This window comes from Notolabrus celidotus, chromosome 2 (assembly GCF_009762535.1).
Source record: "Notolabrus celidotus isolate fNotCel1 chromosome 2, fNotCel1.pri, whole genome shotgun sequence".
NCBI lineage: Eukaryota > Metazoa > Chordata > Actinopteri > Labriformes > Labridae > Notolabrus > Notolabrus celidotus.
In genome coordinates, this window is record NC_048273.1 from 15,878,045 (window position 1) to 15,893,560 (window position 15,516).

The 15,516-nt window shown below is 40.0% G+C and overlaps 1 protein-coding gene across 6 annotated transcripts; it reads right to left on the reverse strand.

Moving 5' to 3' along the window:
- Positions 1 to 1,577: 1,577 nt before the first annotated feature.
- si:ch211-221n20.8 (fibrillin-2) lies at positions 1,578 to 14,105 on the reverse strand. Of its 6 annotated transcripts, none has more exons than XM_034700777.1 (23): positions 13,736 to 14,068; positions 13,135 to 13,278; positions 12,959 to 13,016; positions 12,705 to 12,878; positions 12,478 to 12,603; positions 12,181 to 12,321; positions 11,681 to 11,806; positions 11,310 to 11,342; positions 10,794 to 10,916; positions 10,485 to 10,607; positions 10,189 to 10,311; positions 8,671 to 8,793; positions 8,259 to 8,381; positions 7,779 to 7,904; positions 6,823 to 6,951; positions 6,613 to 6,705; positions 5,533 to 5,628; positions 5,299 to 5,394; positions 4,993 to 5,088; positions 3,875 to 3,976; positions 3,677 to 3,782; positions 2,238 to 2,354; positions 1,578 to 2,126 (listed from the first exon to the last, which is right to left on the reverse strand). In XM_034700777.1, the coding sequence occupies exons 2-23, from the start codon at positions 13,264 to 13,266 to the stop codon at positions 2,048 to 2,050; spliced, it is 2,445 nt and encodes an 814-aa protein (XP_034556668.1). In that variant the 5' UTR covers positions 13,267 to 13,278; positions 13,736 to 14,068; the 3' UTR covers positions 1,578 to 2,047. The 6 variants fall into 6 exon arrangements, with proteins under 6 accessions (XP_034556668.1, XP_034556653.1, XP_034556660.1 ...); XM_034700762.1 differs by having other exon boundaries at positions 12,705 to 12,881; XM_034700769.1 differs by lacking the exon at positions 13,736 to 14,068 and adding an exon at positions 13,394 to 13,678 and having other exon boundaries at positions 12,705 to 12,881.
- Between the last annotated feature and the right edge of the window lie 1,411 nt (positions 14,106 to 15,516).

A 15,516-nucleotide genomic window follows, 5' to 3' on the forward strand; every position in this document is an offset into this window, starting at 1 on the left:
AACAAAGGGTGATGGTGCAGAGAATAATCCAGCCACAAGTAGGAAAACATAACATGCTATCATTTTATGCAAACACATCATTCCGTTAGACTTAATATAAGATGGACAGAACAACAATGCCTGCTAAGCCAAAATGTTAGAGCTCCCCCAGTGACTGGCTGCAGTATCGGTCAAAATGTCCACCTCCTGCATGTTGACCGATGGAACACACAGTATGCAGGGTTGCCAAATTTGAGTGTCTGGCAGGAGTGAGATTTTTATGACATTGACCTTATCACACTTGCATTCAATCACCTGCACTTATTTTCATCACCCATGGATTCACCATAAGAATGATAAGTGGGTGTTCTCAGGCTGCTTTGAGGGGCAGGGGTGAGAAAATTGGAAGAGCACTTCCTTTCAAATCTGATACTCAAAGTTTAGGATTTATTTAAACATTTCATGGTAGAGGTAACTAGAGGGCGGCTGAGGAACCCCCTCCATACATTTTGAGCATATAACACTTAATTGCCTGGACTCTGGAAAATAGTTATGTGACCATTTGTGCTAAAAAATGTAATTACTTGAAAGGAGAACACAAAATTATTGATACATAAATAGGGAAAAATGAATTCAAATCCCTGAGAGAAGCTTTCATTCTGGTACAATTTGATGTTATTTTTCACGAGGTCTCTTTAAGACTGAGTAATTCAATTTAAATCAGAGGTAAAAAAAATCCACAACCCACAACTGATTAAACACTTGAATCAATAAACACTTTCTGAGGTGTTAACTAAACTCCCAAACATGTGGCAGTCAGGGGTCCCAATCATTCAGGTAGAGATTACAGGGAAAGCTTAGCTAAAATAAGGTATACTTTGCAGCCTTTTCATTTTTACTACAGTAGTTCAGTAGTTCATTGTGCCGATATTGTACGGCCTCAGGTCACTATTTGGCAGCTACCTGAAATTTTAAGGTGGAGAATTTTCTTTCACGTTACTCTGAACAAGGTAACATCATATTTCAATTAAGCCACCTTAAATGTCAAAACCATAACCATAACCATAACCGTTGTGTTTGTTTTATAGTTTCAAGTTCATTGTCTCTGACAGAAGTTAATCAGAGAATCAAAGTAGAGCAGATCAGAATCACATGTTTGAGCAGCTGACCGATCAACATAGAGATAAAAACATGGCACACCACAGTGTTTTTATGGTGTAGTGTTCTGGCGTGAGATTTGTTTTGGCAGACTGAGAGAGTGAGACTGACCGTGAAAGCGTGTGTCACGCGCTGGGGGCAGGAGAGTTGGCAACCAAAGTATGTCAAACTAGTAAATTGAAATTTAGGTTAAAGACATTTCCTCAAACATAGTTTGAGTTGTGATAGTTCTTCTCATGCCAAAAAAAGGTGGTGAATATCAGTACAACACAGCACTGCAGGTCTCATATACCAGTACAAATGGACTAAAATAACTAAATAGTCAAAGTGCAAATTGAGTGTTGTATAGTGACATTAATACAAACACAGCTTATCCTATCCTGTCATTTATTAAGTATTTTCTAGTTAAAAGGAGAGATATTAACCTCAGAGAGGTCGAGTTTGTGACACGTTATCTTTATTGGGACTATACGATGAAGTACGCCCTATTTTTGAGTAGGGCCTTAAACTGGCATATATTGTTAAAAGACAATCCTTGACAACAGTTCAATGACTGTTAAACAATGTTCACAAGTGACACCATTTTGTAAAATGACAAAAACTTACTTTTAATACCTTTTAGCTGCCTTATACAAACATGACAAATAATGACACCAAACATTTCCTCAGCTAGAAATATCGATATTACGATGTTGAAAGCATTTTATTGTGTATAAAACTGATTTGGAGGTATGTTTAAGGATATGTCCAAAGCATGCTTTAGGCAAATAGAGGCTTAAAGCGTGAAACGGATGTCAGAGGAGTCACAACATGCTTTGAATGTTTTGGGATGGTAGAAACATGTGTAGAGACAGGCTTTAATTGTCTAAATTGTTGCCCAGATGTTGTCCACTGATTCAAAGCACATAGTTCACCTGCCCTTCCTCTGTGGACACTGGATTTTGTAACCGACTCTGTATGCCTGCAGGTACACACGTGCCTGGTTTATCCTGAAAGCAGACACAGCTTTGTCATAATCCTCACCCATCCATTTATTCTAAGAGATAAAAACGAAATAATGAATTACACAATCAAGAGGATAAAATAAGAGAACAGGTTACCTGTATTTAGTGCAAAGCTGAACTCCAAGGGGTCCACACCGGTCAACATAACTCTCCTTGAATGCCTTTCTTACTGCTCGAGCCATGCTGACCACAGTGGTGACGACTGGACATGTCCTAGGAAAGAAATAAGAAGCACAAACAGTAAAATCATGACACGTTGTTTACATTATATTACTGCTGTGAATTTGATGATTGTTCAGTCAAAGCTGAGGAAATGTCAAACAATGCTCACTGCAATCCAGCAGGTGGTGGCAAGGAGCAGAAACCCTGGCACCTACCAATATCACACTGGTAGAAGAAGCAGTGCACTCAGCTGCAATCAGTGCAACTCAAAGCAGCTGCCTGGACCTCACTTTCTCAGAGAGCAAACTGGCTGTTTCCGAAACGGCCTGCTACATACTACTTACTAATGTAGTAGGCAGTAGGTATTGCCTACTACATACTGCATTTGAATTTAGTATGTAGTATGACTGTTCTGTCCGATCTGTCATGCAGCATGCTGAGCCAGACTTCGCTGGATTTCCGGTTTCGGAAAGCGGAAGTAAACAATGGCGAAGCCGATAAATAAAAAGCTTATTTAGCATCCATTTATGATTTAAAAAGTTAGGAAGTGGTTTATATGTAATTTGATAACTTTCACAGCACCCAAAAACAGATTTCCTCCCGTCAAAAAATTAGGAAAAAGGAAAAGCAGAACGAGCGCTGTGCATTATGGGAAACAGTACGCGAGGAAGACTGGTCCGATGCATACTGAGATATTTTCCCGAATCAGTAGACATCCGGGGAGTTTTGGCATACTGCAGATTTTGCTCTTGTTCACATACTACTTACTACATACTGAATTTTGGACATATCAGTACGTACTGCTAGTATAGTAGGCGATTTCGGAAACAGCCACTGTCTCAGCCAGAGAAGGAGGATTTCAGCTTGAGAAACATTGAAAGAGGCCACTGGTAGGAAATGGACTTTTGGATTTTGTTTAACATTATTTGAATTGCTGTCTGTTAAGTTGAAAAGGTAAATGTTTAAGAAATGTTTACTTTAATTGATTATTGAGTGTTATTGTTGTCTTTTGTTTGTCTGAAGGTTTACAACCTGATGAGTCCTGCTTTGAAACCTTGTGATGAACTACAATAAATGAAAAGGGCAGATTTGAATTGTCCAAACATCCTTTCATGTGTTCCAGGCCATTTCAAGTTTTGGCAGGGGCTGAGATAGAACCACACATAACTTGACTGGTGAATAAGGTTTTAACCACTTTAAGTTATTTCATCTGTCCAGGATTTGCATCTAGATTTTTTCATTGGCACAAAATACTGAAAGCGAGAGACAAAATGAAGAATACTTCAGTCAAGAGGAACTCAGTGGATGACTGAAAGAGTTGTGCTCTGTGAGTTGGTTCTTGGTGTTTAAGCCTTGTGTATGTTCATGCTTACAGTTTCTCACAGCGCAGGCCTGCAGTGCCCTCAGGACAGGTACAGGTATTATGAGGACTGCAGGTGGCCCCGTGTTGGCAGGGTGGTACACAAGGGATAGTCACTGCTGTGGAAGACAAATAGGAAGAGTCTTAATGAGTGCTTTAGGCTAGGAAATGTGTTTAACACCAACACCCACATAAAGACTAACAAACTAACCTGTTTCACATAGACCTCCAGTAAATCCTTTCACACACTGGCACCTGTTGAGGCCCACACAAACTCCACCGTTCTGACAAGGTTTCTGACACTGGACAGGCTCTGTAAATAATACACTAGAATCAAGTTGCAGTTTTCAATTTCATTGTTTCTCATGCAATGACAATGTAACTGGGGTCTAGTCATATTCGTATACTCTGAGTTATCATGTGCACAAGAGTAAAAAGCTGGAAGAGCAGAGATGTGGAAGGATGAACAGGTGACCCCTGGCCCTTTAGCGAGAGCTGTCCCCTGGACGTGGAGATGCATAAACAAACATTAATTTAACAGTTTTAAAACAAAGTACACTCGATGTCTAAACATTTTGCAACATGACACGGTTACTCGCAATGAAGAGCACACATTGAAACTGGGACATAGGTATTAGTCAAAAGATGGCTAAAGCAGTGGCCTAAAGCAGGGCAAACTAGCTTGACTGTTTGCTTTCTAAATGTTAACAACCTTTTGAGGGGACAATTCTTTAAGATCGATACAAATCACAATCACAATCTCAATTAAATAAAATCAAAATGAATATTCTATTGGTGACTTCCTTCCAAATTTAATATGAAGTGTTACAAATTCATTATACAGGCTGAAATATCAGCAGTCTTCAGTGGGATCAACATTATATGACGGGATTTACTCCTCTCAGAACATTTCGGTTTGGGGGTTTATAGGATTTAAGGGATACTAGTATGAAGTATTTACCTCAACAAATACAATTCAGAAATGCACTTACATTTTAATAACCTATTTTATTTTTACCTTATTTTTTCATTGGATTTTGTGTTTGGGTTGAAATTACTGCCATTAAGATTGAGAACATGTAGCACAAATTTCCTCTGAGTCGCTGCCGTAGATGTCGTCCTGCTGCTGTGGACATTCCAGACTCCAGCTGATACGGACATGCTCCAGTAGCAACAGCTACTACTACTACCACCATTCGCCTCATCACTATCACCGCTCTCCCTCTCTCTCTTATTCTCCTCTATCCCTCTTTCCAACCCCATCTCAGTCGAGGCAGATGGCAGCAACATTGCAATGGATGGCTACAGATACAGTGGAAGTAGTCTTACCTATCTGGCAACGAGCACCCCGCCATCCACCAACACATGTGCATTTGTTGACATCTACACATCTTCCCCCATTTTGACAGGCAGGAGTGCACAGGGCTTCAAAAGGACACAAATGTACACATATAGAGGTAAGTCAAAGAAAACAGCACACTCAAGGACATGAGAGTAAACTAAACAACCTTTGTTTGTTTAAGTATAACCCATAATTTAACAAGCAAAGAGACAGGGAGGCAGACATTACTAGCTATCCCACCTACATGTCTCGTTTAACTAATGCCAGATTTACTGGTGGTTTTGCTTACTCACGCAAAAGGCACTGTGGGCCATTGTAGTCAGAGGGACACTGGCAGGTGTTAGGCCTCACACAGCGTCCACTGTTAGCACAGGGCAGCTCACACACCGCTGAGCAAGACAGATAGTTAAACATGAAGACAAGCAAAGCAGGCTAAATAAGTACAGAAATGGTAAAACATGGAAGGAAATGTGTAAATATGTTTTTTGCTTGGACTGAAGTGGGTTATTCTGCATATATTTCCATACCTGTGTGGCAGCCTGCTCCAGCCCAGCCAGGAGGACAAAGACACTCGTCCCAGCGCATACAGGTGCCTCCATGTGCACAGGGTGGGGAGCAGATGGCTACAAACACACAACCAACATTCAAACAGTTACACTGACGCTTTATCAGCACATCAATGTATTCACAATCTTTTAACAATGACATGAAATTACCATCTAAGATGTGATCCTGGTTTTGGTCGACAGCATTACAGTCAAATCAAGTCTGCATCTCAATTTGTGTTTGAATGAAGCAAGCAGTATATAGAATATTCATGATGTGCAAATTGTTCCATGAATATCACATACAAATCTGAAAACACATAATGGATCAAGTAGATTTTCCTTAACCGTTCTATTAGTAGGTTTCATCTCTATATTTGGGCAACAGTAAAATTTCATATTGTCAATCATGTGAATATAGCACATCAGTAAAATGGAAATGTACAGCACTCTGACTGAGCTACCTCCATTGTCTCTGTCACTTTTTGAGCATCTGCTAAATTGCAAATATCTGTGATGTTAACGATTATGTGGATGCAATCAATTTAAAACAATCCTACTGTGTACCTTTTAAATGTTCCTCATGTGTCCATCACAACTGCCAGACAGAGAGCTATCTGTTTTTGTGCACCAAAACTGTGGAACTCTCTGCCTCTGGACATCAAACAGCTCGCTCTCTCTCTCTGGGTGTTTTTAAAAGTAAACTAAAGATTTTCCTTTTTAATCTTTTAACTTAGTGTAATTTCCTTACTGCATTATTACCTTTATGACCATTGTTTTAGCATCATTTTATATATTTTATTTTTATTCTATACTTTTTTATTATTTTATTTTTATTTCTCTGGTATTTCTTTGATTCTATGGAATTACTTGATTTTATTTTAATTGTTTAAATTTTATTTTATTTTTAAGTATTTCATATCACATTCCTCTTGTTTTAGTCTTGTATCATTGTATCTATTGCTGTTGTTTTCTGTCTCTGTTCTTTTATAAAGCTCTTTGGGCTGCACGCTTGAATGTATAAAAGCTGCTATATAAATAAAGATGAGTTGAGTTAAATACCTGAGCAGCCCAGTCCAGGGTAACCTGGAGGACAGTCACAGCTATTAGGCGCCACACACACTCCATAGTTTTGACAGGGAGGGTCACACACGGCTGGAAAGGCAGAGAGCGGAAACAAGCATAATTACATATTAATACACTGAGATCAAAGTGTGTGCAATTAGTAATACTCTTCCTGATTGAGATTAAAATGTTAGATATTGTATTCACGCTGGCACTTAGTGAGGTCATCAGTTCGGACTTGATACCCGTCCCTGCAGGTGCAGTTGAATCCACCTGGGTGGTTCAAACAGAGCTGCTCACAGCCCCCATTTGTGAAGTCTCCACACTCGTTCACATCTTGCGAAAAAAACAATGACAAAAATATAGATTTATGGTTACAACATCCACCATTTGAGCATGTAAAAATGTTGCATACAATCTAAAATAGATCCAGAAAGTCTGCTCATTTTCTTTTGAGGTTGAGTGACCACCAGATTAACTTGGCTGTTTGCTCGGTCAACACATTTTTGTCCAAGAAAATCCGGCCAAGGCCGAACCGCTCAGAGCTATCAGATGTCAGCCGATAAATTTGGGCAAATTCCTTTTTTCCATAACAATGTCCTTTTATAGACACCTTGGCTGGGCAAATGTAAAACTGATGAGTAGATTGCAGCCATTCAAACCTTTCTAGACCTTAATGTTTTTTATCTGAGAGAACACAGCGATAAATGATGAATGTGCTTGTGGTGTTTGTGACAAAGTCTTCATTTTTCTTAAATAAACTTACAATTAAGAAAGCTAATGAACTTGGCTGTTCATTATTACTACATTTGATGAAACATAAGCAGTTCCAATATATCTGTAATAATATATTGTAATCTAAAAATAACTTTGGTGCTAAAGCCCACAGTGTTGTAAGAACAGAACAAATCATCAAAAATAGTGTGGGTGCTGGTTTGGCCTGGGGGTTATTTTTTGCACTCCATGTAGAGAGGTTTTGGTCCTTAAAGTGAGCATCTCAGGTTGATTTCTAATCCGCAAATCTTTACCGCATGTCGTTCCTCACCCTCTCCCCCAGTTTCCAACTCTATTGAATATCCTATCCTCTTAACAGAGGCATAAAAGCCCCAAAAAATAAACCAAAAATAATGGTTCCAGTGTGAAGTTTGAATACTAAGTCTCACCCAGGCAGCTCCTCTGGTCCTCGCCCAACTTCCAGCCTGTTCGACAGCTACACTGGACCTGTCCCTCAGCCCACACTGCACATACATGATCACAGCCACCATTTCTGAGATTGCAAGATGTTAAATCTGTTCAGGGGGGAAAAACGTGAACATTTTGTTTTAAAACTCCAAATTCTTACACATTACAACAATGAAGAACACAAAAGATAGCAAAAATCTGTTAGAAGCATCCACCTAAATTTTGAAATGATTTATCTTGTTTGAAGTAAAGTTGGATATCTTTAACCTTTAACATACAGTGGCTTTGGATATTCAAAATAAGATGTTGATAACACAGAGGGTCAAAGAAAGTAAGTCAAAGGGCATTCAAAAATAACAAGGCTGTGCAATTTTTTAAGTCTTAAAATTTTACTTAATTATAAGTTTGTATGTTAACACTATAACAAATTTAAAACTCAAAAAATGCAAACTGAAACATACTAGTGCAGCTGAGGTTGTCTGTGTCAAGCAGCAGAGGAGGAGGGCAGTGGCAGGTGTGTCCTCCAGGAGAATTGCTGCAGGTGTGAGAGCAACCACCATTCTGAAGTTTACATTCATCAATATCTGTGCACACATAGAAACACACAAAGAAACAGACCCAAAATTTAAAACATTTTTTAGACAAACTTGTTTCTGCAGTGCAGTCTGGACTTCTTATCTCACCCATCCTCCAAAATGTCCCTTTAAGCTAATGTATGGGCAGAAAAGATACACTCATGCAAACATAAAAATGGAAACGAGAAAGTAAGATAAACTATGCCTCTGCATGCTGATAATTCTAACTAATGTGATTGAAATGAGTAGGTAAATAGCAGTGAGTGGTAAAGTGGCAGAGTGTTGCTGAGTGACTGACCCACACAGGTGTGACCATCAATGTGCAGCTGGTATCCCGGCCTGCAGGAGCACTGGAACGATCCCTGAGTGTTGATGCAAATGTGCTCACAGGATCCATTCTGTGCCAAGCACTCATCCACATCTGAAACATCAGGGACATTTGCTCAACTAATGGAAAAACATGCCTCTATATAAAGCTGACTTAGACTTAAATCAAACACTATTGAGATTTGTTCCAGCACTTGTTTCAACAAGCTTCACAAAAATGATAAGCAGCAATTTGTTCTGCCGGGACATAATCTAGCACTGGCTTTTGAAGATCATACTGTAGGTGCTTCAAGGAGAGACAATGCCTTTCATGCCCTCTACTGACCAACAGAGGGATAACTAAAATCTCCTCTATATTGAAGCAAATTGAGGATTTCAGCTGATTAGAAGCAGATTCAGATTTGTGATTCATATCATTAAAGTATTATTTGAGAAGTACAGGAGAGAATCTGAGAATGAATGATTCTCTTACTAAACAGCTACATTTAGATTGTTGTGCGCAAAACTATAAAACACTTTGATGTTGTTAAAAAAAAACTCTACAGGGCACCTTCAAATTAAATGTTATTCATGCTAAATCGCATTAGAGAAGTAAAAACTAGTCACACCTATGTGACTGTGAATAGTTTTCATGTATGGTAAAGGTATGGTAAAAAACAGATACTGTGTCAACCAGAATGCCATTCATTTTCTGATAACAAAGGCAAAAGACACTGGAATACTAATAAAATCCTGCTTGAAAAATAGTCATCACCATGGAAATATTACAGTATGTTAATGTTATTTGCTGTCTTGCTATATATTCAGAAGAACTGGCACAACCATGCCTGTACTCACACATGGAGCGCCGCCTGCAAGCTAGTTCAGGCAGACAACTCGAGCTGCGCTCATTCATACTGACACGTCATCAACCTCCCTATCAGCTCATCCCAACATCCTCTCATTTGGCGGTCTATTTAAGCTGCAAGTCTCCCTGTCTCTGCCTCTGCTTTTCAAGTGCTCCTGCTGTCCTGCTTAGTGCTGTGTGCAAACTTCGTACCCACCTGCTCCCCGGCATCCACCTGCAGGCTCCGAGGAAGGTTAGTCCTATCTCATTACTCCTAAATGTCTGCATTTAAATAATCTACGAGGAGTAATGAGGTTAGGAGCCCATACACCAAACACAATACTGTATGCTGCAATAAACTTTATCTTAAGTAAACGTGAGTTGTCTGACTGAACTTAGTTTAAATAATGAAAGCAGTATATAAGCTAAACAAAGCTGAACACAGTCATAATATATATATTTTTTTAAGCCAAGATTTTTTCTCCTGATCCCAAACATCTTTTCTAGAGTTAATAAAAGTGTAACAAAACACGTTAATACAATTTGATGTTACATTTAGTGGCCTAACCGCTTATGAAACTTGAATTGTGTTGCAAAAACCAAGGGTCGACTCATGTTCATACTCTAACTTCATAAATAACCTCCCTCCCCCCCAGCTGTTACCTGTGCAGTTGTGTCTGTCCTGGTCCAGCTGGTAGCCTGAGCAACACTGGCAGCTGTACCCTCCCTGTTCATTGGAGCAGTTGTGTTCACAGTGGCCGTTGTTTACAGCACACTCATCAATGTCTGAAAATAAGGGGAATCCCAAAGGACCAGAGTGTGGTAATCAGTGTGTGCCCAAGTGCTGCTGGCACAGACTGGTGTTATCAGAATGACACAAGTAGCACTGGCAGACACTGACACATTCTGAGTACCATTTAAACACACATTTGGAAAACACATACAAATTGCTAACCCACCAAAACAAGAGTGTCCATCTCCATTGAAGCCTTGGTAGCATTGGCAGAAATAGGAGCCAATGATGTTACCACAACGTGCGTTGGTGTCACATCCGTGACCGCCTGATGCACACTCATTCTCATCTAGTGAAAGAGAGGAAACTTTTTCAAACTCACTTCATTTCCATTCAATAAACATTACTCTGCCACTTGGGATCACTTTAATGGAATGCAAAACGGTAAGCATTTAAACTCACGTACACAAAGAAGCCGACCCCATCTTTTGGAAACAGAGTTTTCCATTGAGGGACGTCAGCACTAATTGCTTACCTTCACAGTGTGTGCCGTTTCCCCGGTAACCCAGTTGGCAAACACACTTGTAGCTCCCAAGCGTGTTTTCACACACACCCTGACCATCACACAACGAAGGACTCTCCGCACATTCATCTACATCTGGGACAGAGATGGGGAACAGAGAACAAGAATTTGTCTACATGCAGAATATATCCTTATAACTATCTTAATGTCAGTCATATAATGCAACAAAACAGTTAATTACTTATCTAAACCGTATTCTGCTCAAAGGGTGTCTAAGGGTCCTTCGTTTCCCAGTAAGCAACAGGGTAAGAGAATCATGGCACCAAAAACCAATGAAGCCCTCATTGAGTATAATCATGTCCCTTGGACAGCAAAATATGGCAAGAAATAACACTTGATTCTAAGAAACTGTCATGAAGAGTACATTTTGTAAATACTGAAAACTTTGTTTATGTTCGGTTGTTGTCTTGACAATTTTAATCCTGAAAAAGCAAGCAAAATGTGTTCAGCATGGAAAGCATATCATACCTTGACACACAGTGTAGCCTGGACACACAGGACCTGAGACCCAAAGTGCAGAAAAGTCACACAGAAAACAGAATGAAGATGTTAAAAAGAGAGCAAAAAGAATACTTACGGAACAAGAAAGGAAATAAGTAATTACATGATATGTGAAGGAGTGGAGACAGGCTTTGGAACAAACACAAAGACTAACAAAGCAGGCAGGCAGCCAACAAAGCAGCAGACTTAAGCCCTAACTCCTGCAGAGCCTTCCTCCCTGTCAGCGGGAGTTGTTAAATCTGGGGCAACTCAAGCAAAATATGAGAAACCCACAACACCAGATCAAATCTAGACATCAGTGTTAGCCTGCTGTTTTGGAAGCGAAAAGACAAACTTACCAACACAGGCGGGAGCTTCTGCTTTAAAGCCTGGCTGGCACTGACACACAAAGCTACCAGGGGTGTTCACACACACGTTTCCCAGCTCATGACGGCACTGCTCCTCGAAGCTGCACTCATCCACATCTACAAGGAGGGGGAACAAAAGATAGATCGTTTTCATTTGACATTCATGTTATCATCGTGAACGATAACTCTCAAGCTTCTCCAGTTAGCTCAAGGTGGTTTTGAAATGTCTAAAAATGTGTTTCACAGAAGAGATGTTTGTTTTTTACTTTTCAGTTTTACTTTTTTCTTAATTGTTGTGTTTTTATGAAGGCTGGTACTTACTTTTAGACATTTAAAGCATGATTACAGCCTGTCAACTAGCCATAAGGAAGGCGTTTACCCCCATGCCTCTGCTACAGCATTGTTGTTTCAAGCATGCTGGATAAAATGCCTCTGAACAAACACAGTTGTATTGTATATCCGGTCACACACACCACTTTCATCAGCCTCACCTACACAGCTCCGTCCATTAAGTGCCATCACATATCCACGAGGACAGGAACATGTGAAGGAGCCGGGGGTGTTTGAGCACTCTGCATCCCCCTGACAGGCCTGCAAGCCAGTCACTGCAGCCAGAGCGCACTCGTCTACGTCTGGAAAACCCAAAGGTACACAATGCATCATGTTCATACAGCTAATTATCTGAAGGGTACAGTTAATCATTGCAAAAACTCTCCGTCCAGCACACTCTCATGCACACAGTACATCATTTCTGCCTATATCTCTCACACACACAGATGTTGACGAACCCTGGCACCCTCCAACACCCATCAGGTATCCACGGATACAGCTACACAAGTAAGAGCCGGGGGTATTAGAGCAGCTGGCATGGAGACCACATGGTCCCGGTTCCTCTCCTTCACACTCGTTGACATCTGTCAGGGAGGACATAATGTGCCACATGTAGCTACTATCAGACTGGTGCGTCAAATGTCTTCAAAAGTTAGAAAACATTTTACAACAAGCCCTTTTTCACCTTTACAGCCTGCAGCTTCCTCCATATTGAAGCCAACAGGGCACGTACAGTGGTCTCCATCCTTCACCATGCCAGATGGACAGTCGCAGTCTGTGCTGTTCTCAGGCTTCATCTGGTTTCCTGGACATTCAGGAACAGGACTGGGGCTCAAAACTGTGGTGGTCAAGGGTGCTGCTGCTGTAAAAGAAGTGGGGAACTTGAGGGGCATGGACATTTAAAATGAGAGCAATGAATGAGCTGATAAGAAAACTCACAAGTTGTAGGTGTGTTGCTCTTTGTTGCACTAAGATTTCCTATGGCGTTTTCAGTCTCCTGATTCCAGGACAAAGGAACAAAACATAAGTTTGACTACTTGAATCCATCTCAAAAAGCTTCATATTTTGACAAAATTATCTCTTAAATAACGTGAAGGTTTTCCTCTTTCACTCACCTGGCTCTTGTGGAGCTCCAACTCTATGTGTTTCAGGACTTCATTGTCATTTTCCTCGGGGCTACTAAGAGGGTCAGCTGCTGACTGCACCAGCAGCAGCAGGGCTGGGAGGAAGATCCAGATGTGAGTCATTATCACCTGAGTCTGCGTACAGAAGAAGAGATGTGTTAACTATCATATCAGCAGGCCAGAGGATTGAGTTTAAATGGTTTAATAATGTATAAAATGACTGATGAGAGCAAAATCCCTGGAAATGTACATTCGTGAATTGTGTGAAGCAGTCACACTATCCATGCATGTCTAGACAAGCCAAACAACACAAGGGGTAGAGCACCCTGTTATTACGTTCACATCAACCCCCCTAGGCTGTCTGCTCAGAACAATAGAAATTAACTGCAGCTGCAACATGTCTACGTTTTAAACTATTAAGCAAGTTTTAAGTGAGTAAGTTGAATTTCGATTAAGCTTTGAAAAACAAACATTTATCGAAAACTTTTGCGATAAGACAGTCCATTAAAAAGACAACAGAGAGGGTAACTCTTAAAGTAGTGCTGTGATCAAATGTGAGGGTGTAACTGTGACAAAGTTCTGACTGACTTACCCGGATGAGACTTGTGTTTAGTAAAAGCAGATCGAGACAGCGAGTTCAATCCAGATGCTAGAAGTCTTCTCCAGATGCGGACTCCTGCAGCCGCGAGCCAGCTCTGTGTCAGTATGGAGACAGGGGGCTGTATCTTACATTACAGCAGTGACTCCACATCCTGTCCAGGAATTCTGCACTTCCCATTCCTCAATTCCCGAAACACCGCTAAAGAGGAGCAGGAGTCCGACCCGCAGGCTGCTTTAAGATGCCCCTGCTTTGAACCCTGACATGGAGGTCATAAAGCAGTCAGGAGGCTGAAGGGGCATAGCGAATATATGGCGCACTTTACAAGTGCACATTGTTGAGACGTAACGTAACACACAACTTCAACATCACAAAATCGAGTCTTGGGTGCCCCTAAATTGTATAAAATATTTTTAAAACAGTGTGCTCTTGATGCCCCAGAAATGTATAAAATGTAAAAAAAAAAAAGTTCCCCTTTGAATGCCCCTCAAATATATTAAAGAATAAAAAGTGCCCTCTGAATCCCCTTAGATGTATAAAATACAAAAAAGGTCCCGTTTGGATGCCCTTCAATTAAAAAAAACCCGTTAAAAAGTGCCCTCTGGATGCCCCTCAAATGTATAAAACATAAAAAAGTGCTCTCTGGATGCCCCTAAGTATAACATGCTAAAAACAGTGCCCTCTGCATGCCCATATGTATAATATGCTAAAAAAAAAAGTGCCCTCTGGATGCCCCTCAAATGTATAAAACATAAAAAAGTGCCCTCTGGATGCCCCTATGTATAATATGCTAAAAAAAAAAAGTGCCCTCTGGAAGCCCCTAAAATGTATGAAACATAAAAAAACAGTGCCCTCTGGATGCCCCTATGTATAATATGCTAAAAAAAAGTGCCCTCTGGAGGCCCCTATGTATAATATGCTAAAAAAAAGTGCCCTCTGGAGGCCCCTATGTATAATATGCTAAAAAAAAAGTGCCCTCTGGAGGCCCCTATGTATAATATGCTAAAAAAAAGTGCCCTCTGGAAGCCCCTAAAATGTATGAAACATTAAAAAAAAGTGCCCTCTGGATGTCCCTCAAATGTATAAAACATAAAACAGTGCCCTCTTGATTCCACTCAGATGTATAAAACATAAAAAAGTGCCCTCTGGAAGCCCATACAATTTATAAAACTTAATAAAAAAGGGCCCTCTCAATGCCCCTTAAAACATATAACATGCAAAAAAAGGGGGCCTCTGGATGCCTCTCAGATATATACAATTTTAAAAAAGGGCTCTCTCTCAATACCCATGTAGTTCATTATGGTATGTTATGTTATGTTCATTTTTTACTATAATAAATAACATATAAATAAATAAATCTTTTTTTGTTTTCCTTTTTCATAACTCATTCCCACCACAATTGGTCACATAAATATTTATCAGAATGCAGGAATTAAGTGTTAGCTGCTCGAAATTTTCTGGGGGAAAAACTTTCAAAAAGTGAAAGTTTGACAGTTATCTAAATAAGCTCACTGATAAACAATGTATTCTTTCATGTTAAATAAACAACAATTAATACTGTTCAATGGCATCCCTTGTGTATTTGAACATGTCAGTATGCAATCATTGCTGCAATTCGAAAATAAGGATGTGCAAGAAAACAAATGGTCTAATTATAGATGCTTGCCCTAAAGCATGAGTATTTGTTTCCCTTTGAAACAAAAGATGCAAAGAAAAAGGATTTGTTTGTGAGTGTCAGTTTCTAAGGAACTGAATGAGTCCTTGTGTATTGTATT